We start from the raw sequence: 23513 nt of genomic DNA, 5'->3' as shown, positions 1-23513 counted from the left end.
ATCTAATAGTCATATACCCTAAATCATGTTCTTTATTGTGACACCTCGATTCCATTTCGATCTATCTCTATCTCTCCTTAAATATGTTATTAAAGTCAATCTCTCACACTTTTTTATTGGATCAATTTGTACTCTTTCTCTTCACATGTCCGAACCATCTCAATCTCATTTTTCACATCTTTTCGTTACGATAGCTACTTCCATCTTACCCCTGCATATCTTTGTTCCATTTTTTTCTATTTTAATATGCCTACATTGAACAACAAAACCGACCCAACAACCACTCTATATAAATTATTTTTAATTCTCAGCTATATGTTTTTGTGACATAAAACATGGGATTCAAGCCTCTATTTCATACATTACATTCCAATACATTGTACGACATACTCACGATCTCTCCATTTTCTTAAATTGTCGACCCCATATACTTAAAAGCTCTCTATTTTAAGGATGACTTGTGTATCAAAAATAACATCTTCACCCAACCTCTTGTGATGCGACAATGAACTCGTACTTATGTAGTATGCTTTAGTCCTACTCAATCTAAAATATTTAAACTCTAGTTACTTTTTTATTATAGCTTATCAATTATTTTTTTGTGGTACAATTAACAAACATGTTACTTTCTCCATTTCGTTTTACTTTTCTTTTTAATCTATTTTAATAAGAATGTCTTTTTTCCTTTTTGACAATTCTTTAATTTCAACTTTTTACATGACATGTTTTTAAATACAAAATTATATTAAAGACACATTTTGATACTACTTACATATCTTTAGTCTGAAACTACAAAAAAAACATTTTTTTTAAAACTTTTTTTGAATTTACACTAAGAGGGTGTTTGGATTATCGTAAAAGTTGGTCAAACCTAGTTTAAGTCAGTTTTTGACTTCTGAAAGTGTTTGACAAATATAAAAAAAAATAACTTAAAATAATTCAAAAATTGACTTAAAATAAGTTAGGAAGTGTTTGACAAAACAAAAAATGACTTATAATAAATTAAAAATGACTTAAAATAAATCAGAAACCAAAAGTAGATCTCCACTTACATTATTTTTTTCAACTTAAAAGTCATTTCAGTTTGATTTTTTTTTTTTTGACTTAATTTTTTTTTTATTTTAAAGTCAATTCAAAAGAACTTTAAATTAAAATTAAATAAATAAATTAAAACGGAGGGAGTATTTTGCATTGATCAAGATAAGTATCTAGAGAAAAAAAACTTTTACGAAAAAGACCGGTAATAAGAAATTTCTTTCTTTTGCATCAAGACAAATTACAAAGTTGAAAAAAAGCAAAAAGTAGAAAAAGAAACTTGTGGGCTCATAAAAAATATCTTTAAAATTTCCACATACCGTATTACTACAATAAAAATATCCCAGGCCGCCCGCCGCATCCTTCGTTTCCTCTTATACGATCGCCAATCTGATCAAAATCGACGGCCAGGATTCATCTGTTATGAATCCAATCATCACTGGCAAGTAACATTATCTCTCTTTTTACAGAAAAAGTATTAAAAAATATCTCATCCTTATCCATTCCCAATTCCTTCTGACTTCTTCTTTTCTATTTATAAATATCCTTAAATTTTGATGATTTGTTATCTGGGTTTTTACAGAAACGATGATGTTACAATCAATGGCTCTCAATTCCTTATCTTCTTCTTCTTCTCTTGTTGGAGTTAATAATGAGCTTCATTCTTCAAGAACCCCATCTTCAAGATTTCAAGTAAATTCGTCGACAATTCGTTGTTGTTCAAGAAGTCATGCTTACATACCGAAGCTTGAGCCTTTTAGCAGAACCAAGTTTGATAGAGTTGTTAAAGATCCCCCTTTGATTGAAAAATCTGAAAATGAACTTGCGGGTATGTCCAGATCTTCTTTATTTGTTCGTCTATTTTATTGATTGTTAACGTTGTCTTAGTTTGTTTTAAGTTATTTTCTTGGATTTATCAGACACGAATTCAAGATTTGAAGTTAATGGGTTCTTGATCCGTCTCTGATTATTCATGAATCTTTTTTAATTTTCGCCATTCTTGAAGAAGAAAAGATTGTCCTTTTACAAGAAAATAGTGTGTTGGTACTAATTTTAAAAACCAGCTTTGCATGGAACTATAATTGGGGTTAAATACAACAACTATGTACGCAGTGTAATTGCACAAGTGCGGTTCGGGGAGGGTGGAGTATATGCAGCCGTACCCCTACTTATGAAGATAGTGAGGCTGTTTCTGATGGTTTTTCTATGTTTAAAGAATTGCTAAATATGGTTAATTAATTAAATCTTTGATTTATTCTAGTTTTTGTAGTTGTTAAATGACTCAAATCCATGTACATATTAACACCCGGAAATTGGAATGGAGGGAATATCTACTAACTGAACTTGATTCTTGTTGTCTAAAGTATTAGCTCTATCTGCTTGTTGAAATACTAATGGACTCTGTGTATGGTTATGTACAGATTATTGTTCTGTTCTAGACGGAGATGATTCTTATAGCTGCTGGCAAGCCTATTTTGAACTCAAAGATCTTGAAGTAAGTTCTTTATCAGCACACAATCATAGGTTCTTCAAATAAAATTCTGCAACAATCTTATTTGCCTGCGACTTGCTATTGTATTTATTATGTGTTGCTAGATAATAGGTTTTCCACTTGTGAGCTTACACTGGATATGTTGTTGTAAGGTATGTTGTTGTCAACAAATTAGTTAACCCCCTGTCCAGAGAATGGGTTATTGGGGTAAAATTTGCATTAGTTGTCAACTTAACCCGATGGTGTAAAATATTTAGATGTTATTAGTACACAAAACTTAAAACTCGAGGTTCAATATTTCCTTGGAACTATGTGGTAAAAGTTGATGAAAAAGAGCTAACAAAAATGTGTTTTCATTGTGTGTGTGTGTATATTAGGACCACATAAAGTAAGCTAACAATTCCATCTGAATTGTATTCTTAAGTTAGAAATGTCCATATAAACAATAATACTAGGTGATGTCTTCTTGTCTACCCGAGTCTGGGTGGGCATAGTTACTCGGCAGCTGCGCTGTGGAATTGCAAATTGACCTGGACATCACAGTTATTAAAGAAAAAGTTCATCAAGCCAATTACTTGTTGATTTTTTGTAAATCCAGTTTAAGTGATCTATTGTCCAAATATTGTAATGATCTTAAGCTATATTATGCGTAGCACCTTCCTACTCTGTTATTGAAAGGGATTTTGATTTTCTTTCCAGAAAGAAGCACCTAAGGAGGAGGTGGAGAGGCTAATACTTCAAGCAGGGGGAGTAAAAACTCTCATTGGCTGCTTACATGGAGTTTCAGACATGCACAAAGCCAAAAAGGAAAGCAAAGAATCAGCCAAAGCTGTTAATCTTGATGCACAACGGGCAAGAGGACCTTGTCCTATACCAGATGGATTGCCAAAGTCAAGAGAAGAGCTTGAAGAAGAGGAGAAAGCTAGAATGCCAGATTCACCCTATACCAAACTGCTCCGAGCCAAAGGAACGCACCCTGTTTGGTACTCGACTACACTTGACTACTGATATGGAGCTTCATAAAAAGAACGCTCTTTTGGAGCTTCAGATAATAAGGTCAAGCAATGGAATTGAATAGTATTCTTGGCCAATGTGGTAAAAATTATCTGGTGATGTATGTAATGTTAAGCCTGTGAGGATGTTATCACGTATTTTTGTTAGTGTTAGCATAAAATAGTGTGCTTTATCGGTAGGTTAGGAGTTGCCATTTGTTCTGAATGTAAATATGGTTTGTTTTTGAAAATTATAATAGCAGTGAAGTTTCTAAATACCCTTATGATCTTTTCTGGCTGGAGTCAAACTGATGCCCTTTCTTTCAGTTTTCTTGAAGTATACACACAAAATACCTCACTTTAAAAGAGTTTGGTGCACGAAGCATCTTGTATTCACGTAGAGTTTGATAAAGTACCTCACTCAGAGGGATGTGATGTGTATGCAGTTATGTAAGTAGCAGTGGTGACTGACTTCCTCCAAATTCCTATTTTTCTAGTAAATAAGTTGCAATTAAGGCCATAATTTTTTTTAATAGCATAAGCCTATTTTTGTTTGAAAATTCAATTAGTTTAGGGGTTACATAAGTCTAGTTTTTGGAAGTGATCTGCATTTGAAATCAGGTGGTGCGAACTGCTGCGAAGTATCTTTATGTTTACTTTGATTACTTTCCTAACGTGAATACATCCACTTTCCACTGTCATTTGCATTAGCCTCTGCCTAACTATTTCACAAAAGCCATTAAACTGTGAATTTAAGAATAAACAAGAGTAAGACACTTTGAAAGTCTCTAACTTTAATGGAAAAATCAACCAATTATTTACTAGCATAAAGAAAATAAAACATGTTTATGAAATAATGTCCATTTGTTTTAGACGGTAAATGAACTTGTGTAATTGGTGATTTTCCATTCTAATAGGTAAAGGATGGATCAAGAATAACTCTGTTCACTCATTTTTTTAATTCCAAGAAACTCAACTAACCGCTAAAATTTGTTTCAAGTTTATTTTGACCCTCCAAATTCTATGGTGCTCAAAATTCATGATAGCTTATCAACCATTAAATTTCCTTCCTTTGCCTACATATATAATACCCCCCATTTTGCTTTGAAGAATATATTACAATAAGCAGCCTTGGGCCTTACCCACAGGTGGACTTACAAACATGGTGGCCTTGGGTTGCTTTCTCTTTTTCCTTGTATCTTTCTGTTCTTTTTCTCCATCATATTTTGCATTATCTGATATTGAAGCTGCTTCTATTGCCCGTCGCCAACTTTTAGGTAACAATGGCGAGCTTCCAAATACATACGAGTCTGAAATGACCATTAACATGAAATTCGAAAATGCCAGGTTGAAGAAAGCTTATGTTGCTCTTCAGGCATGGAAGAAAGCTATTTACTCTGATCCAACAAACTTCACAGCTAATTGGGAGGGTAATAATGTATGTGCCTATAATGGTGTCTTTTGTGACAATGCTCTTGATGATCCCAACATCTCTGTTGTTGCTGGGATTGATCTTAACCATGCAGACATAGCTGGACATCTCCCTGTGGAGCTTGGCCTCTTGGCTGATGTGAGTCTCATCCACATTAATTCTAACAGATTTTGTGGAATCATTCCCAAGAGCATTAAAAATCTTACGCTTTTGGATGAGATTGATTTCAGCAACAATCGTTTCGTGGGGCCATTCCCTGATGTTGTTCTTGAGTTGCCTAAACTCAACTATCTTGATCTTAGGTTCAACAACTTTGAAGGTCAAGTGCCTTCCGCGCTATTTGAGAAGAATCTTGATGCAATATTGATCAACAATAACCGATTCCATTCCACCATCCCTGAAAGCTTGGGCAATTCCAATGCTTCCGTGGTGGTATTGGCAAATAACAAGTTCTATGGTTGCATCCCGAGCAGTATTGGTAAAATGGGCAACTCATTAGATGAGCTTGTATTCACCAACAATGAGCTCTCTGGTTGTTTGCCTGAAGAGATTACTAAGCTCACGAGCCTAACACTGTTCGATATTAGTGGAAATAAGTTTGTTGGATCGTTACCTCAGGATTTGAAATCGATGCAGAAAGTGGAAATCTTTGACATTGCATCGAACAAGTTCATGGGAAATGTTCCAAAGAACCTTTGCACGTTGCCTAGTTTGACGAATTTCACATTCTCTAAGAACTACTTTGAGAGCATGGATGAAACATGTACGCCATCACAGACGAAACAAGTTAAGATAGATGGTAATGAGAATTGTTTGGGGGGGAGATCAGAGCAGAGGACGGAGAAAGAGTGTTTCCCAGTAGTGAGCAAGCCTGTTGATTGCAGTAAAGGTCATTGCGGAGTTTCAAGGGAAGGGCAGAGTCCAAAAGATCCACCTAAAACCCTGACTCCTTCAAAACCAGCAACACCAACCACTCCAAAACCAAAGCCATCTCCACCACCACCAGTAGCCTCACCTCCTCCACCACCACCAGTGGCCTCACCTTCACCTCCCATCCACTCACCACCACCTCCAGTCCATTCACCACCACCACCACCGGTAGCATCACCTCCACCTCCAGTCCACTCACCACCACCACCACCAGTAGTATCACCTCCACCTCCAGTCCACTCACCACCACCACCACCAGTAGTATCACCTCCACCTCCAGTCCACTCACCACCACCACCACCAGTAGTATCACCTCCACCTCCAGTCCACTCACCACCACCACCACCACCTCCAGTCCACTCATCACCACCACCGGTAGCATCACCTCCACCTCCAGTCCACTCACCACCACCACCGGTCCACTCACCACCACCACCAGTTCAATCACCTCCACCTCCTGTCCACTCACCACCACCACCGGTTGCCTCACCTCCACCTCCCGTCCACTCACCACCACCACCGGTAGCATCACCTCCACCACCAGTCCACTCACCACCACCACCTGTTGCCTCACCTCCACCTCCAGTCCACTCACCACCGCCACCGGTAGCCTCACCTCCACCACCAGTCGCCTCACCACCGCCACCTGTAGCTTCACCTCCACCTGCTCCAGTATTCTCTCCTCCACCGCCAGTCCACTCACCACCACCACCACCAGCTCCGGTAATGTCTCCACCTCCACCCACTTTTGAGGATGTCGCTCTTCCCCCAACATTGGGCTCGCTATACGCCTCACCACCACCACCAATTTTCCAAGGTTATTAAGAAGTTCGCCATTAGGACTACTTAAAACAATGTGTACCAATCAATCTGTAAACACATATCAATTGAAAAAAAAACGTTTACATTATCAATTGTACACTGAAAAATTGGAAATTTGCTATTAGATGGTGCTGATTGAATAAATCATTCTGCAGTTTCAACATATTTCAGTATTTAAATCCTATCAATTATCTTCATTGAAAATGAGGCTGAAAGTCTTATCACTGATGTAACAGCTGCATCACATTTCATTTGTTGGTTACAAATTTGCGCTAAAAACATTGTAGGACCGCTTTATCCTTTTTGTATCGTGTTTATTTAAAAAAAAATGGAAAAAGTCAAAAATATCCTTAAATTATCTGAAATAGCTTATATTTACCCTTAAACTATATTTCAACTCAAAACTACCATTCTCGTCAAACTATTGGGTCAAAAGTACCCTTCTTATTAACGAAAGTTGTTAAATGTCATGTGGATGCCACATTGCATGTTAATACTAATTACTCTTTTTTTCCACTGCCACATAGATTAAATTCCTAAATTCTAATTACTCTTTTCCCCCCTCATTTCATTATTTTCCAGGAACGATTTCAACCCTTCTCCTTCATTGAAGTTTCGTTTTGTCCAGATTTTGTGATGATTTCCAGTTTTTACTTAATGTTTGGTAATGCATTTCTTCATTAGTTCTTTACTTAGTTTATGTCCAGCTTTAGTGAACTTTCTCTATTTCTTCATTAATTCTTTACTTAGTTTATTTCTAGCTATTGACCAACTCTGCTGGTTTTTAACAAACAACAAGCTAGTGTGCTTTGTGCTCAACATGTTTTGTATGAAGTTCAAATATTTGCTTCCACTGTTAATGTTCCTTATTTTGCAAATTAGTTTATCAAGTTACGATTGTTGGTGTTTTATTGCTGAATACTTTCTGGTTAGCGGTGATAAAGTTTACTTGTTCAATAACATACTTCAATGAGGGAGAAGGGCTGAAATTGTTTCTGAAAAATAATGAAATGAGGGAAAAAAATAGTAATTAGGATTTAGGGATTTAGTCTATGTGGCAGTGGAAAAAAAAGTAATTTGTATTGACATGCAATGTGACATCCACATGACATTTAACAACTTCCGTTAATAAGAAGGGTACTTTTGACTCAATAATTTGACGTGAAGAGTAGTTTTGAGCCGAAATATAGTTTAAGGGTAAATATGAGCTATTTCAGATAGTTTAAGAATATTTTTTACCTTTTTAAAAATAATAATAATCATGATCTCATATGTTCAAATTTCGCCAAAGACAATCACGGTAAGTTGATCTCTTTTGTTTGACGGATAAAGTTATCTCGTATTTATTGTTGATATTTGATCAAATATTGTGAAATTAGTTGGAGTGTGCACCAACTGTTATCAATTTAAAAAAAATTAATTTTGTCAAAACAAAAAGCACCTGACAGTGGTAACCTAATTTTTTGTGAGCCCAAATACAACGCCGGGTCGGGTCAGCAGTGCAGTGCAATGGTATTTTACGACGTCGCACCGTACTCATTTCGCCGTAAGAAGCACGTTTGAACTTTCACAACTAGATCGCGAAGATTATCAATTTGGTTATTCCTCTCAGCAATTTCCGGCGGTGAAAATCAATAGCTACATCGACGCTACGATCTTCTCAGATGGTGGACGACACGACGAAGCCTTCGACTGAAGAGATTGTTGAAAAGCAAGAAGAAGCTCAGCCACCTCCGGTACCAGAAGTCGCCGGCGGTGGTGGAGGATGGGGAGGATGGGGATTTTCTGCGTTTTCTTATATCTCGGACATTCAGAAAGCTGCTACCACCGCTGCCGAAGAGATCTCTCGCAATGTACTCATCTTTCCTAGCATTTGAACTCCAAATTTTTCCTTTTTTTGTTGCATTTGTTATGTAGCTGTTTTTATCTCGTTGATCTTGCTGTTTAGATTTACTTCGTTTTGACAGAATATATTAGCGTCGTTTCAAATGTAAGAAATTTGTTATATTTCTTTTGGGTACTAATGAGATGTGACAATGTTAGGCGCAACTTCACAAGTTATGTGAATGAGCTATGAGTAATTTCATCTTCAAAATTCTGGAAAAAAACAGTTTCTACTAGTTCTACGATCTGATATAGGAATTAGACAACTAGTGTGTTTAGAACTCCCCCTTTCAGTAATTTGGTACATATCACAAGTTTTGCAATGCCTCAACTGAAAGATGCCTAAGATTGCTATATGATATTAGTGATAATTGGGTATTCAGAGTATTTTGTATGAGGCTGGAGTTGGATAGAATTCCTAGGGGAGCATGTGTGGGTCTACATCATTTCTACAAGCTACTGTGATATCATTCTGTAATGATCATCAGCAACATTATAGTTGACGTTAGGTCTTTTTGTACTTGGAAAGTGTCATAGTGATGCAGAAACCCAAACAAAATCTTTTATATTTGGATACTGGTAAGCCTGTAGCTAATTTGTTGTACTATTTTCTCTGATGCACACCTGTGGCTGGTGTGCCTGTTTATTTAAGCAAGATGAATTATTGATAAGATCCCTTTAAATTTCTGTTTTGCAACGTAGTAGCATTATGGAATTTTGACAGGAGGAAACTGGAGAGGGTTTTCCTGGGAGGCAAAGATTAACTTCAACTGTTTTAGATTAAATTGACATTCATTGAAACCAGAACCAAATATTATCCATTCTGTAATTTAGTAACAACTTAATTCTAATTGGCATTTTGATTCTGTTAATAATTTTGTAGTTATCTGTTCTTGTCTCTGGAAGGAGCTCTAGGTAATTATGTATTGGTGCTTGAGAGTAGTACCGTAACTTGATATAATCCAAACATTAAGTCCTATCACTAGATTGCATGCCATTTGAATTTAGCTATTTCTTTTCCTTTTCACCTTCCATTTTTATAGGACTAGCCTACACTTTGTTTATTGAGCGTTAGAACAACAAAATGGGTTGAAGGCCCTCAGATTAATAAACTCTTGGTTGACAATTGTGGGTACTTGTTCTTTGTTGTTATGGAAGGATTGCACACTTAAACATACACCTTGAATAGCTCCATGCATTATATTTATATGTGTTTTCACTTTTGCAGGCCGTTGAAGCTGCTAAATCAGCTGCAAAGAGCCTTGCAGATGTGCAAAATGCTCTGGAAGACACCGAATCCTTGAAAGAGGATGAACGAGAAGTATTGGTTGAAGAGGAAAGTGAAGATGAGAATGACAAAAAACGCAAGGCTGCTCTTGAAAAATTAGAGAAAGCTAGTGAAGACTCATTGCTTGGTCAGGCAAGTGCTACCAAACTAGTTGTGCTGCTTACTTGACTCAATAGGGGATCCAATTTTTATTTTTTAAAAGTTCTTCTTGAGCATTGATATCCCTTCCACAATCGACCCCCATTTTCCGCTAATTTGTACAAAAGTATCTTAAGGTCAGAAGTAGATATGCTATAATTGTTTGGTATGGTCATGCTTTTAACCTTCTAAAATATGTGCAGGGTTTGAGAGTTATTGACCATTCAGTCGAGAATTTCGCTTCAGGAGCTTGGCAAGCATTAGGAAATGCATTCAAAGGAAGTTCTGATTTAGTCCACAAGTATGTCTTCTTGTGTATGATTGTGACATGACTGTTGAAAAAAACTAAATTTTACTTGATCAAAAGAAAAAAAAACTGATCGCAACATGATTGCTATTTTTCTTACTCCCGTTCTCTGGAACCTTCACCTCACAGGGGTGTTTACCCAGCTTCTTCAGAGCAAGTTTTTAGATTTATTTTATGCAGTTGCTCATCTTGTGTTTGAAAAGAATTGCTGTACTTAATGGAGCTGATTGTTGGGGGACAAAATGGGAGTTTGTTTTTGTTGACTTTTACAGTTTGTTGTGCTTAGTTTATTGTGGCAATGGATAAAATTTTATGATTTGACACATGAATTGATGAATATTTCCTCTGGCAAATTAGGTGAAAATATGACCTGGAGTAATAGAAATTTTATGTTTACATATATCGGAACTAAGAGAAGTAGTCACAAACTCCAACTGCCTGTAACATGGAAATTAAGAACCTTCCCATTAAGCATGAGAACTTTGTGCTCCTGCAATGTTAGTTTTGGAGTCCTCGTAAGTAGGAAAGGACAGTAGGACTGACTGATCTTCTTTTGTAAATTTGGACCCAACATAGAATTTTATGCTTATGAATATACTGTTACCAATTTCAGTTATCTGCTTATTCCTTTGTTGAGTAATGCCAAAGTTGCCAAGCAAATGTTATTTTGCCTTTTGTTTTCAGGCTTGAAAATTCGGCTGCAAGTATTGCTGAATCAGTTCAGCATGGTGGCTTACCTGCCACAACTGGTTCTGTTGCACCATCCATACTAGAGGTTTGCATAAGATCTGATTTTCTATTCTTTTTGGGCAGGTGGAGTGTGTTTTAGCTGCTATTTTTATTGTGAACAATTTCTTGCAGACTGGAAAAGCTTTTACTGCTAAAGGAATGCATGTGCTTGAGCTACTTGGAAAAGAAACTATGGATCTTCTGATCTCAGAAACTGGTATTAGAGTTGACCCAGGCTCCAAAGAAGGGGGAGGAGAAACAGATGAAGATCAGTTTTATGAAGAAGTTACATTTGATAGATGCTTTTATATTTATGGAGGTCCTGAGCAATTGGAGGTCAGTTCCTACTCATATTGATCTTTGTACTTGGTTGAGTTTGTTCTGGAAATCCAGTGTCTTATCATGTGAATTACATGCAGGAGTTGGAGGCATTGTCCAACCATTATGCTTTGTTGTTCAACAGAAGAAAAGCGAAAATTCCATCTGATCAAAGGTCTTCATATGATGGAAAACTTAAAGAGGTTCAACAGATTTTTGACCTGAGTTCTGAAGTATATGAAAGTGGTAAAGAGTCGGGAAAAGGAAAGGAAGTTGAAACTGGCATTGCAGACAGCACAGATGAGGTGAAGAATTTGCATGATTCTAGTGTGGACAAGGCTGCAGAATTGGCAGCAGGGTAAACATTGAACTTTAATATGCTTTACCTTTTAATTAATTTTCTTCTACTTTAATATGTTCTGGAGAAATATATGGAAACGGAGAGTATGTGATTGAAATGTTGACAGTTCATGAATCCAAGCACTAAGGGCCTGTTTGGATGGACTTATAGTCAAAAGTCATAAGTAGATGTTACCTTACTTTTGACTAATTTTTAAATTTTTTGGCCTAAAAGTGGATGCTTAAAAGCACTTTATAACCTTTCCAAACACCTCCAAAACAAAAAAATTACTTAAAAGTAAAAGCACCTAAAAATAAGTTTATCCAAATGGGCACTAAGTTCTTGTGCTTAGTAGAGTGATTACCTTAAAGTTTGTGTCTAGTTGCTAAGAACTGGGATACTGGTATTAAGTTCTGGATTTCATTGAATTGCAGATTTACAAATGTTTTGGTTGGACTAGCTCCTAATGACATGGTTCAAAGGACTACTCGAAGACTGGATACTCTTCATTCAGAGGGTGTTCATGTATGTAAATGTTTAGTTAGTCTGCAACCTTTTTTTGATCAAAGAAACTAGCAGCTTCTTTTTTGGGAGTAATGAATTTACTTGACTTCTCACTGATTGTTCTTATGTACATAGAGACTTTCAGAGTTGTGTTGTTTTGCCGCAACTCAACTTGTAATGCTTGGGAAATCAATCATTTCAACTGCAAATAAAGTTGCGGACCAAGATGCAAATGTGGAAATTCTGAAAATGGAATGGCCTGAGGATTCAATTGAAAGAGCTAAGGTAATCCGATCGAAGGCATTTTCAATGACTGGATGTGTTGAAGCAGTTTCTTCCAGCTTTATTACAGGTAGATCTTTGTCTAACATATACTTCTACGCTTTTATGACTTTTATATTGTTTTTTTATTCCCTTCTTAGTAATTTCATCTGTAGTTCATTGTTTCTGCATCTAATATTGATAGATGACCAACCCATTTACGTTCTCTAGTTTTGTATATAAAAAAAAATTAAAAAGATCATCAAACATAGATTAGAAGCACATGGGTAGGAATTTGAGGATTATGTACAAATAAAGTAGTAATTTTTATGATTTACGATACTTCATTTTGTTTTGCATTTGTTGCTAGAGAGAACTACTTAGTCAACTGGTAAAATCAAGTATATTTTGCTGGTCTAGTTTCTTCTGTCCAAAAGTTGTATAAAGTTTTATTGTAGTTAATTTAGTTTTCCAGGTGTCCTAGTAAATATTTTGGAACATAACTATGAGAACTGCTCTGTTTAGTGATTGTTAATTCAACTGAAGATGGGTTTCTCTGCTCCTGAATTCAAAATTACTGGTCTGATAATGTTGTAATGAGGTGATTGAATTTGGAGAAAGGTTTGCCTTCCTTGAGACTGTTTTGTCTACCTGTGGTATGAATAACACCTTAAGGAACAGTTCAGCTGATTTTGCCTATGGAACGTGTTTCCTCATGATATGGCTTGTTCTTGGTGTAAAAAATTTGGGTTAAGTGGATGGCGTCTATCTCTCTTGATTAGCTTCGTTATACTTTTACAGGGATATCGGAAGTGGCTGAAGCATATTTAGCAGCAGTGAAGAGTGTTGCTGCTGATTCACATGAGGTTCCACAGAAATCAATTCAGGATAAGGCCAATGCATATGCTGAGAATCTTCGTGCAGCTCATAGCACAGCCATGGGCAAAATTCAGGACGGCCTTCAATATTTACCCTATGTGGTCATCTCAACCTCAATGCCTGCTGCTTGAAGAATTTCTTGATGCAAAATTTCACACTTAGTCCTTTTAGCTTTCCTTTTTCTCTCCCCCCGCCCTCCTCTCTCTCTTTCGTGTAAATAACTGTATCTGGTTAGTTCTCCATATACCTTTATCCCTTGAGACTTATACAATCTGGGAGTGGTGTCTTCCATTCTTCATATGGTGAACTTGTGTGATATCTCCATTAACTCTTAGCTACAGAGAGTATACTTTCCTTTCTGTTTTTATCTGAAGGAAAGAAATAAATTTTATTTTTATTGAAGAATTCGAGTCTTAGCCTTTGACACATGGGTATTCTTGTACGAATTTGAACCTTCTTATTTTGGCTTTCTCTTGTGCATCTATTGCTATAGTGATAAGCAGTTAGTACAGTCGACTATATATGTGATTTTTTCTTAAAAAACAGTAACCTAAGCTACTAACTTTAAATTCAAATCTGGTCATGTCTCCAGAAGATATTGATTATCATGGCAGATATTTTTACATTGATGTTTGTAAACCTTGTTAAGTACATAACGTTAAATATGAAGAATTATTGAGGAAATGATTTCTTATGACCATTTCCAATCTGAATATTTCATATACACCCCTGATTGACAATAGTCTCAAACACTTGTTGGGCGTGGAGACTCTTAACAAAAAAATCAAGAGAACACTCCTGAATTTGGTGAGAATTTAGGGGTGTATGCGTTTTCAATACTTCTCTTTTAGAATTAAGTTTGTGAAAGGCTACGAAATCAAATTTGACAGAATTAATTTTTTTTTTTCTTTTTTCCAAATTATCTCTTACGTCCTTTTCCATATTTCTAATAATATAATATATAATATAAATAAAATAAAAAAATAAAAAACAAATTTGCAATGCTAAAGAAACAAATGTGCCAAAGTTAATGAAATGGCAAACATCAAAATATGTCCATATTCAATGTATCCATTCAGTCCTGTCGCTATATATCATGTGACAATTTACAGCCAGAACTACCAAATTCTCCTCTCACCCTCTCACTTGTAACCAAAAAAAAAGAAAAGAAGGTGAAATATCTATCATGGGAAATATCGATGAATCTTTTTTTCAAGAAACAGAGCACAGGCCAAAACAGAGTACAATTGAGGCAGAAAGCATACCCTTAATTGATCTCTCTCCAATTCTAACCTCTGATTCTTTAAGCTCTTCTTCAGAAATTACAAATCTTGTTGCACAAATTGGTGATGCATGTCAGAAATGGGGTTTCTTTCAAGTAATCAACCATGGAGTTCCATCTATGTGTCGCGAGAAAATAGAGAGAGCATCAAAGGAATTCTTCTTGCTGCCTACTGAGGAGAAGAGGAAAGTGAGTAGAGATGAAGATAACCCTTTGGGTTTTTATGATACAGAGCATACCAAGAATGTTAGGGATTGGAAAGAAGTTTTTGATTTTGTTGTGGAGAATCCAACTCTCTTGCCTGATTCTCATGAACCCCATGATATGGAACTCATGGAACTGAAGAATCAATGGCCTAATTTTCCTGCTAATTTCAGGTGCCCCATTTTTCCTTTTTCAATTTTTTGAGGCATCATAGCTGCTTTTAGAAATGGTTCTATGATCTAATGGAGTAGTTTGGACTTTATTGCAGGGAGGCATGTGAAGAATACGCTCGAGGTATTGAGAAACTGTCATACAAGTTGGTAGAATTAATTGCTCTAAGCTTAGGCCTGTCATCCAAAAGGCTCAACAGCTACTTTAAGGACCAAACAAGTTTTATGCGATTAAATTACTATCCGCTATGCCCAATTCATCATTTGGCTTTGGGAGTTGGGCGGCACAAGGATTCTGGTGCCCTGACTGTTCTTGCTCAAGATGATGTTGGAGGCCTCGAGGTGAAACGCAAGACAGATGGAGAGTGGATACAGGTTAAACCAACTCCAGATGCTTATATTATCAACGTTGGTGACATAATTCAGGTATGACTACTGTCCCATGCTGTGCTGCCTAATTCTTGATAGAAAAGCAAAACACTTGAATTGAGCCAAAAAATTTCACAGGTTTGGAGCAATGACAGATATGAAAGTGTTGAACATAGGGTGATAGCAAGCTCCATGAAAGAGAGATTCTCCGTTCCATTTTTCTTCAACCCGTCTCACTATGTAATGGTTGAGCCTCTGGAGGAGCTGACAAATGAAGAAAGTCCAGCAAAATACAGGGCTTACAACTGGGGAGAATTTCGCACTACAAGAAACCTTAGTAATTTCAAGAAACTTAATGTCGAGAACGTTCAAATATATCATTTTAGAAATGGTGATCTGTAATGACAAATGTAGTCTATGAGAAGTCTTGTATTATTAAGCTGTTGTTTTCAGCTGGAAGGAAATAAAGTGGTAGTCTTTTTCTTGTAAAATGATTTGCTTATCTTTCTATAATATTAAGGCATTATTTAGAATTACAAGTTAATGATCTGTAAATCAAACAAGATATAGACACTAATTACCTACTTTGCATCAATACTTATAAAGAAATTTTTAGGCTTCAGTCGTCGTTACAACTATAAAACCTCAGCAACCTCAATGAATTGTCCACTGTCCAAAATCTATTACACCTCTGTGATTGTGATCCTCTAAGAAGAACACCAGTAGCTAGCAAATAATTCAGCTATGGGAGAAGTTGATCCAGCAGAGGGCATTGCAGTGATTGATCTCTCAACACTGGATTCTCCAGATATATCTACTGAGAAAAACTGCAAGGATTAGTAGCTGAGGTGAAAAATGCATGCAAGAACTGGGGAACTTTCTTGATGCCAAATCAATCTTTTGACTGCACTCTAAGGACACCGTTGGAATGTAAGCGTCCACCAATATGTTATAGTACCAGGTCAAACGTACAAAGAGAATGCAGTAAAGAGTTGAAACAATCGACAATGGGAACAAGGAGTTTTACGTGGAAACCTCCTTGCTCAAGGGAGTAAAACCACGACCTGTCACACAGGATTTTCAACTGCTTTCACTAATCACAAGCAAAAGTGAATACAGACTTCAAATACAATAATGAGACTAAACTCTTAATCTCACACTAAGTAATAACTTTGTTACTTACTGAGCCAAAGCAATGCATCCTTAAGTTAACGTGGGGTTGCTTCTGCATGGAAGTAATTAAGTTAACGAAAGTCGAACTCCTCTAGTTATTGAATGCCTCAAAATAATAGCCAATGTGGGGTTGCTTCTGTATGCTACTTAACCATAAAACTTCAGTCAATTCACATTTACACGATGCATTGAAATTTCAGTGTTCAGAATTGACATTAATGAACGACCTCTATTTCCTATAATTAATGGATTTTAGTTCAAGTACAAACAATTATATCTCATCAATGGAGAGGAGGACGTAAAGGTTGATACTGAAAATTAGAACAATATGAAGGAGGAACTTTCCACTTTCCAAAATCTGTTTACATCTCTGTGATTGTCAGTGTCGATCCATTAGTGCTTTTCTTGTTCTCATTTTATTTATTGAACTTCAATACTTAGTTTCAATGTAATGACTATCAAAATATTTGTTCCCATCCAGTTAACTATTTTCCTTTTGCAGTTTGGAGATAATTCTTACACGGTTAAGCAAACATAGTACTAGTTAATTAACTAACATAGCTATAGTTTGCATTAATTACAATTTGAAACTTACTTCCAGCTATAATTACATTCATCTCTCTCGTCTCTCTCGCCTTTCTCCTCTTTTTCAATCATCTCCCTCGCCTCTCTCCTCTCCCTGCTCAGTCTCTCTCTCGCCTCTCTTCTGCCAGTCTCTCTCTCACTTTATACAAACACAAATTATACAAATACAAATGTATAATTTGTGTTTGTATATAGCGAGAGAGAGACTAGATATACAAATACAAATGTTTGAACTCGATTCAATTGTATACAAATACAAATTGAATGTAAAAATACAAATACAATCATTGATACATATACATACTAGTTACATATATACAATTATCTAACTGATATACATATACAATTCACCTCTCTTCACTCTCTGCCCTCTCTCCTCCCTCTCCCAATCTCGCTTGCCTCTCTCCTCCCTCTTCCAATCTCGCTCAACGAATCGTAATTAGCAAACTATAGCTATGAAGCATAATTAAGTTATTTTGAGTGGCTATATGTGAAAATTCCCCGAGTTAAGACAATAATCGGGTCAAAATCCAACCCCACCCAATTTTTAATAAGCTTGATTGTTTTATTTGTTCTTTTAAACTATTTTAGTACTTAATAATTTTTTTTTTTCTTTATTATATAACATATCAAATTGAAAATAAAATAAAATAAAATATTTTGACAAGATTTGTCATCAGCCAATTCGGATTACATATCAACCTAGTTTTTGGATTGAGCTAATGAATGAACGGGTCAATAACCAACTCAAGCTTAATTGGGTTGAGCGAGTTGGACGGGTGAGATTTGATTTTGCCACCCCTAATCACCTAATGTATGCCTTATTTGATCTTAGGACTTGAAGAAGCAATGATTAATAGATATTTGCAAGGTCATGATATCAAGTCAGTTGAACTTTTTGATTATTTATCTTCTCTTCCATTATTTGATGGTGAATGATTAAACTTTCATAAAATTGAAGGATCAGATAACATGGTACTGATTATGTAAAGCCTGTTGAGCTTTATTCTTTCCTACTCTTTGCAGTATTTTCTTATGATGACTTGGTCGAAAGAGTATGATACATCAGTGTATCTGTGACCGAAAGGTGCAGTAGAACTGTAAGGAGAGAAATGACAAATGTAATCTATGTGAAGTCTTGTATTATTATGCTGGAGGGAATAAAGTGGGGTAGTTTTTTTTCTTCTTGTAAATGGTTTGTTTATCTTGCTAACCTTAAATCATTTTTGAGAAACTACAAATTACATGAGGTGTGAAAGGTACTAATTACCTACTTTCATAATTACTTAATCATCTAAAGTTTGAACACCCTTGACGAAATTACTGACTCCGCCACTGATAACATGGTGGTGATGTAAAGCCTGTTGAGCTTTTCAATCATTTATTCTTTCCTACTCTTTGCAGTATTTTCTTATGATGACTTGGTCGAAAGAGAGTACGATACATCAGTGTATCTGTGACCGAAAGGTACTTGAAGGAGAGAAATGACAAATGTAGTCTATGAGAAGTCTTGTATTATTATGCTGGAGGGAATAAAGTGGGGTAGTTTTTTTCTTGTAAATAGTTTGTTTATCTTGCTAACCTTAAATCATTATTGAGAACCTAAAAATTACATGAAGTGTGAAAGGTACTAATTACCTGCTTTCATAATTACTTAATCATCTAAAGTTGATGCAAACAAAACCCCTCCAATGATTGTAATAAAGAAATGTAGCAGGTGTATAATTTCTTGGCATGTTGAGCCATAGTTGTGATTATAAAACTCCCAGTAACCTAAAACAATTTCTGTATGACAAAGCACTTTCCAGTGTCCAAAATCTGTGATTGTAATCCTCTAAGCAAATAATTTGAGCAATGGTAATAGTCCATCCAGCAATCATCCAAGATGTTGAACACAGGCCAAAACTCACCAAAACTGAAGCAGAGGGCATTCCAGTGATTGATCTCTCAATACTGAATTGTCCATATACATCGACGACTGACGCGGAGTTAGAAAGTCTAGTTGCTGAAATAAGAAATGCATGCAAGAAGTGGGGATTCTTCCAAGTGATCAATCATGGGGTGTCCTTAGAGTGCAGGGAAAAGATAGAATTGGCATCAAGAAAGTTCTTTGGTTTACCTAAAGAGGAAAAGATAAAAGTGAAGAGAAATGAGGTGAACTTCATGGGATATTATGATACTGAGCTCACAAAAAAGATTAGGGACTGGAAAGAAGTCTTTGATTTTACTGTTGAGAAGACAGCTATGGTCCCACTTTCTCAAGATCCTAATGACAAGGAGCTCAGGGAGTTTCACAACCAATGGCCTCAGTACCCTCCAGGATTGAGGTAATAATATTCTACTATCAAAAAAATATCTTAGGGAAGAAAACTTATTCCTGAATTTGAGAAAGCTGTTTTTACTCTAAATGATTTTTTAACGTCAAGGGTATGATTGATCCCAAAGTAATATTTTGCATATAAGTAGATTTATTTATGATTGGATTTTCAGGGAGGTGTGTGAAGAGTATATTCAACAAATGCAAAAGTTGGCTTACAAGTTAGCAGAAGTGATATCACTCAGCTTAAGCTTGCCAGCAAAAAGGCTGAATGAGTTCTTTGAAGACCAAGTTGCTTTTGGAAGGATAAATCATTATCCTCCTTGTCCTGTCCCTCATCTGGCTTTAGGAGTTGGTAGACACAAAGATGCTGGTTTATTTACTATTTTGTCTCAAGATGATACCGGAGGGCTTGAAATAAAGAGGAAAACTGATGGAGAATGGATAGGAGTTAAACCTACTCCTGATGCTTACATTGTAAATCTTGGTGACGCTACACAGGTACGCTCGCTTATCAAAGAAAATAATATTGTATTCTTGATATATCTATCTATCTATATATAACTGGTACTTATTATAAATGATCACCAGGTGTATAGCAATGGTGAATATGAGAGTGTGGAACATCGCGTCGTGCTCAATACTGAAAGGAGTAGATTTTCAATTCCATTCTTCGTCAATCCATCGCATAGTACTTGGATACAACCCTTGGAGGAGAAGGTCAATGAGAAGAACCCTGCAAAGTATAAGGCCTATAACTGGGGAATGCTTTACACTCATCGCAGAAAACACGATCCCAAGACGCGTGATGAGGAAAACCTTCCAGTTGATCATTTCAAGGCTTGAAACAAATGAATTTTATGTTATGTCTTCTTCAAGTAAATGTGTCATGTAATATAAATAATAACATCTTTTATTAGTGTCTCTGTCTAGTTGTAATGAAAACACTGAATCTCCTATATGTGTAATCCCAGCAAATTGTGTCACTTCTGCAGTAGAGTCAATGTAATTGTTTTCATCTCATCTTATATTACAATGATCTTATCTTTGCCTTAACATATCATATCCAAGAAAAACATCCACAAGTTGTGTCCTTGCAGAACAGGAAAACTAACTGTGAGACTGATTTCCTTGCAAAACAGACTACATCATGTGAAAGTAACTCCTTTGTTCTTTTTTACTTGTAATTTATTGAATTGACATGTCTGTCGAGAATTTATTTTTATTTATTAGAGATCTATATTAGTAAATTATTTTTATTAAATATATTTTAAAATTTTAAGTCTGACTATTAATTCTTCATGTACTTACTCAATGATAAGAATAATATGAAAAAGGAGAAATAATAAATCTATCTGAATTGCTCAAATGAATAAGTAAAAATTATGTAATTAAGGGCGGAAAGAATGCACCTACTATAAATGTTGTGTAGCCAAGTGCATAGTGGAATCATCTAAATGGTAAGTCCATTCCAAATCGAGTACTCTCCTATTCTGACTTTTCCAGAGCTTCCGATAGCAAAATCAAGACTACGAAGATAGAGCGACATAGGTTCTTTTGAGAACTCAGGAGAAGGCCATGACGATCCGTTTATGTTAAGGGGAAGGGTGGGTAGTGATGTATGCCAAAATTAAAGTTAAAACTTATTTTTTATTATAGAAAATTGTATTAATGATGATGTGACATAACATAGAATCTGGAAGTAACAATTTTGTAAAAATAAAATAAATTAACAGCACGCAGTAAAGTGGGAAAAGGTTGTATATGAATGATGATGTTTAATCTAGCCAGTTTTTCAGTTTGAATTCATAAAATTATTCTCTTTAAAAAGGTTTCTTGGTAACAATATCTTGCTATGATTAATTTTTTTCCCTAAATTCTTAATATTTGATCCAATCATTAAATTACCATCCATAAAAAAGGGTAAAATAAGCTCATTCTTTCTTCATGAGTCAAACTTACCATTTGGAACTCTCATAATTTTTTCTATAAATTCATACAAGAATTCATAAAGAAAACAAACAAAAATTCCAATTTCTTGAACTTGTTCTATATTTTCTTGACCAACACAATGAATTTGAAAAAACCCCATTTGAGTTTTGTGTGTTTGTTGATACTCTTGTCCAATGTTGTCTCTGTATACTCTCAGCCTCAGGGCAGTGCTGCTACAGATGCTGCAGTGATGCAAGAATTGAAGAAACAAATAATAAATCCGAATTCACTTAACTGGAACGATCCAGATCCCTGTAAATGGGATAAAGTTCAATGTACTAAGGATGGTCGCGTAATTAGGATTCAAGTTGGGGATCAAGGCCTAAAAGGTTCTCTCCCATCAAACATTAATACCCTTACTGAATTGCAAGTTTTTGAAGTTCAAAGAAATGCATTCACTGGTCCGCTCCCGAGTTTTTCTGGATTGAACTCATTGCAGAGCATTCTTCTTAATGGCAATGGGTTCACTTCAATTCCTAATGACTTTTTTCAAGGTATGACTAATTTGCAAAGTGTTTACTTGGATTCCAATCCCTTTTCGTCATGGACTGTACCAGAAAGTCTGAAAAGTGCTACTGCTCTTCAAATTTTCTCAGCTTATTATGCTAATATTACTGGTAAAATCCCTGATTTCTTTGGTGGAAATACTTTTTCTAGTTTAACAACTTTGCATTTGTCGTTTAATAATTTGGAGGGTCCTTTGCCCTCGAGTTTTGCGGGTTCTTCTATCCAATCGTTGTGGTTAAATGGTATTAAAGGTAAGTTGAATGGCTCAATAGATGTGATACAGAACATGACCAGAGTAACCCAACTCTGGTTTTCAGGTAATGAGTTTACAGGCCCTTTGCCTGATTTTTCGGGCTTAACTCAGTTGCAAGATTGTAATTTGAGAGATAATAGATTCACTGGTCCAGTGCCAGACTCTTTGGTTAATCTTCCTTCGTTAAAAGTGGTTAATTTGACAAACAACATTTTGCAAGGGCCTACGCCACAATTTCCATCTTCAGTGCTAGTGGATATGTTGGATAATACCAATAGTTTTTGTTTGTCACAGCCTGGTCCTTGTGACTCACGGGTTAGTACACTGTTGGATGTGGTTAAGGATGTAGGGTATCCCACGGAGTTCGCTGAGAATTGGACGGGGAATGATCCTTGTTTGCGTTGGCTGGGCATAACTTGTGATGGTGAAAACATTACAGTACTGAATTTTGAGAAAAGTGGACTTACTGGGACAATCTCTCCCAACTTGTCGTCCATTACGTCAATACAGAGGTTGATCCTAGCAGACAATTCTCTTACAGGAACTATTCCAAATGAGCTCACATTACTGCCAAACTTAACGGAATTGGATGTTTCTAACAATCAACTTTACGGAAAAATCCCACAATTTAAGAGCAGTGTAGTGGTTAAAACTGAAGGCAACGTCAATATTGGGAAAGATAAGCCACCTACATCTGCACCTGGAAACACGTTCAAACAAATGTAGGCTATGAGAAGCCTTGTACTATTAAGCTATTGTTTTCAGTTATGTAGTTCATTTATATTGAAGTTATGGTTCTCATTTATTTCGAGATAATATCTCATATGGTCTCTCAACTAAGAACTTTTTACTTAATTTTGGTATCAAACTCACTATAACTGAAGCACAGGGCATTCCAATGATTGAATCTTGGTATCTATTGAAAAAATAAAATCAATGAAGGAAAAAGATAAATACAGTCAGTCATATTCAAAAAAAGAAAGAATCAAATCAATGAAGGAAAAACAATAGAAATAGGCATATTCACAAAATCACGTACCAATTAGTTTTTTTTCAACATTCCTAAGAAGTAAACGTCATTAATTCAATTTCCAAAATTCAAAAGCCTTCATAAGTGGATATACTTACCGTTCTGGTTCTAGAATTAGAACAACCTCTCCTTATATCCAAAGGAGGGCAAGATCAACTTAAACTTACCATTCGAGCTTTCGCTTTCCTGGCTCTAGGCTAAAAAAAATCCATCGTTTAATTAGTGAAATGTTGTCTGAGTGAGAATGATTGAACCAACACAATTGCAAGTCGTAATTAAT

General features: G+C 35.9%; 6 protein-coding genes across 6 annotated transcripts; all 6 read left to right on the top strand.

Annotated features, from left to right (window-relative positions):
* The first annotated feature begins 1583 nt into the window (after positions 1-1583).
* Positions 1584-3806, top strand: LOC102591329 (uncharacterized). The gene is made up of 3 exons (XM_006346433.2): positions 1584-1864; positions 2457-2530; positions 3227-3806. The coding sequence occupies exons 1-3, from the start codon at positions 1624-1626 to the stop codon at positions 3533-3535; spliced, it is 624 nt and encodes a 207-aa protein (XP_006346495.1). The 5' UTR covers positions 1584-1623; the 3' UTR covers positions 3536-3806.
* Positions 3807-4593: 787 nt separating this feature from the next.
* On the top strand, positions 4594-6856 carry LOC102590990 (pollen-specific leucine-rich repeat extensin-like protein 3). Its single transcript, XM_006346432.2, has one exon. The coding sequence runs from the start codon at positions 4682-4684 to the stop codon at positions 6704-6706; it is 2025 nt and encodes a 674-aa protein (XP_006346494.1). The 5' UTR covers positions 4594-4681; the 3' UTR covers positions 6707-6856.
* Positions 6857-8189: 1333 nt separating this feature from the next.
* On the top strand, positions 8190-13777 carry LOC102590640 (uncharacterized). The gene is made up of 9 exons (XM_006346431.2): positions 8190-8556; positions 9816-10007; positions 10217-10314; positions 11005-11095; positions 11182-11385; positions 11469-11725; positions 12142-12232; positions 12347-12563; positions 13274-13777. Exons 1-9 carry the CDS (start codon positions 8368-8370, stop codon positions 13480-13482), a joined length of 1548 nt encoding a protein of 515 aa, XP_006346493.1. The 5' UTR covers positions 8190-8367; the 3' UTR covers positions 13483-13777.
* Positions 13778-14467: 690 nt separating this feature from the next.
* Positions 14468-15909, top strand: LOC102590301 (flavonol synthase/flavanone 3-hydroxylase-like). The gene is made up of 3 exons (XM_006346430.2): positions 14468-15010; positions 15106-15433; positions 15515-15909. Exons 1-3 carry the CDS (start codon positions 14538-14540, stop codon positions 15776-15778), a joined length of 1065 nt encoding a protein of 354 aa, XP_006346492.1. The 5' UTR covers positions 14468-14537; the 3' UTR covers positions 15779-15909.
* Positions 15910-18888: 2979 nt separating this feature from the next.
* Positions 18889-20507, top strand: LOC102589984 (1-aminocyclopropane-1-carboxylate oxidase 5-like). Its single transcript, XM_006346429.2, has 3 exons — positions 18889-19461; positions 19625-19952; positions 20043-20507. Exons 1-3 carry the CDS (start codon positions 18989-18991, stop codon positions 20295-20297), a joined length of 1056 nt encoding a protein of 351 aa, XP_006346491.1. The 5' UTR covers positions 18889-18988; the 3' UTR covers positions 20298-20507.
* Positions 20508-21522: 1015 nt separating this feature from the next.
* On the top strand, positions 21523-22929 carry LOC107060374 (receptor protein kinase TMK1-like). The gene has a single exon (XM_015308225.1). The coding sequence runs from the start codon at positions 21523-21525 to the stop codon at positions 22927-22929; it is 1407 nt and encodes a 468-aa protein (XP_015163711.1).
* The last annotated feature ends 584 nt before the right edge of the window (positions 22930-23513 follow it).

The sequence above is a fragment of the Solanum tuberosum genome, unplaced genomic scaffold (assembly GCF_000226075.1).
Source record: "Solanum tuberosum cultivar DM 1-3 516 R44 unplaced genomic scaffold, SolTub_3.0 scf00073, whole genome shotgun sequence".
NCBI classification, from domain to species: domain Eukaryota; kingdom Viridiplantae; phylum Streptophyta; class Magnoliopsida; order Solanales; family Solanaceae; genus Solanum; species Solanum tuberosum.
The sequence above is the reverse complement of the archived record's forward strand: the minus strand, read 5'-3'. Positions and strand labels throughout refer to the sequence as shown.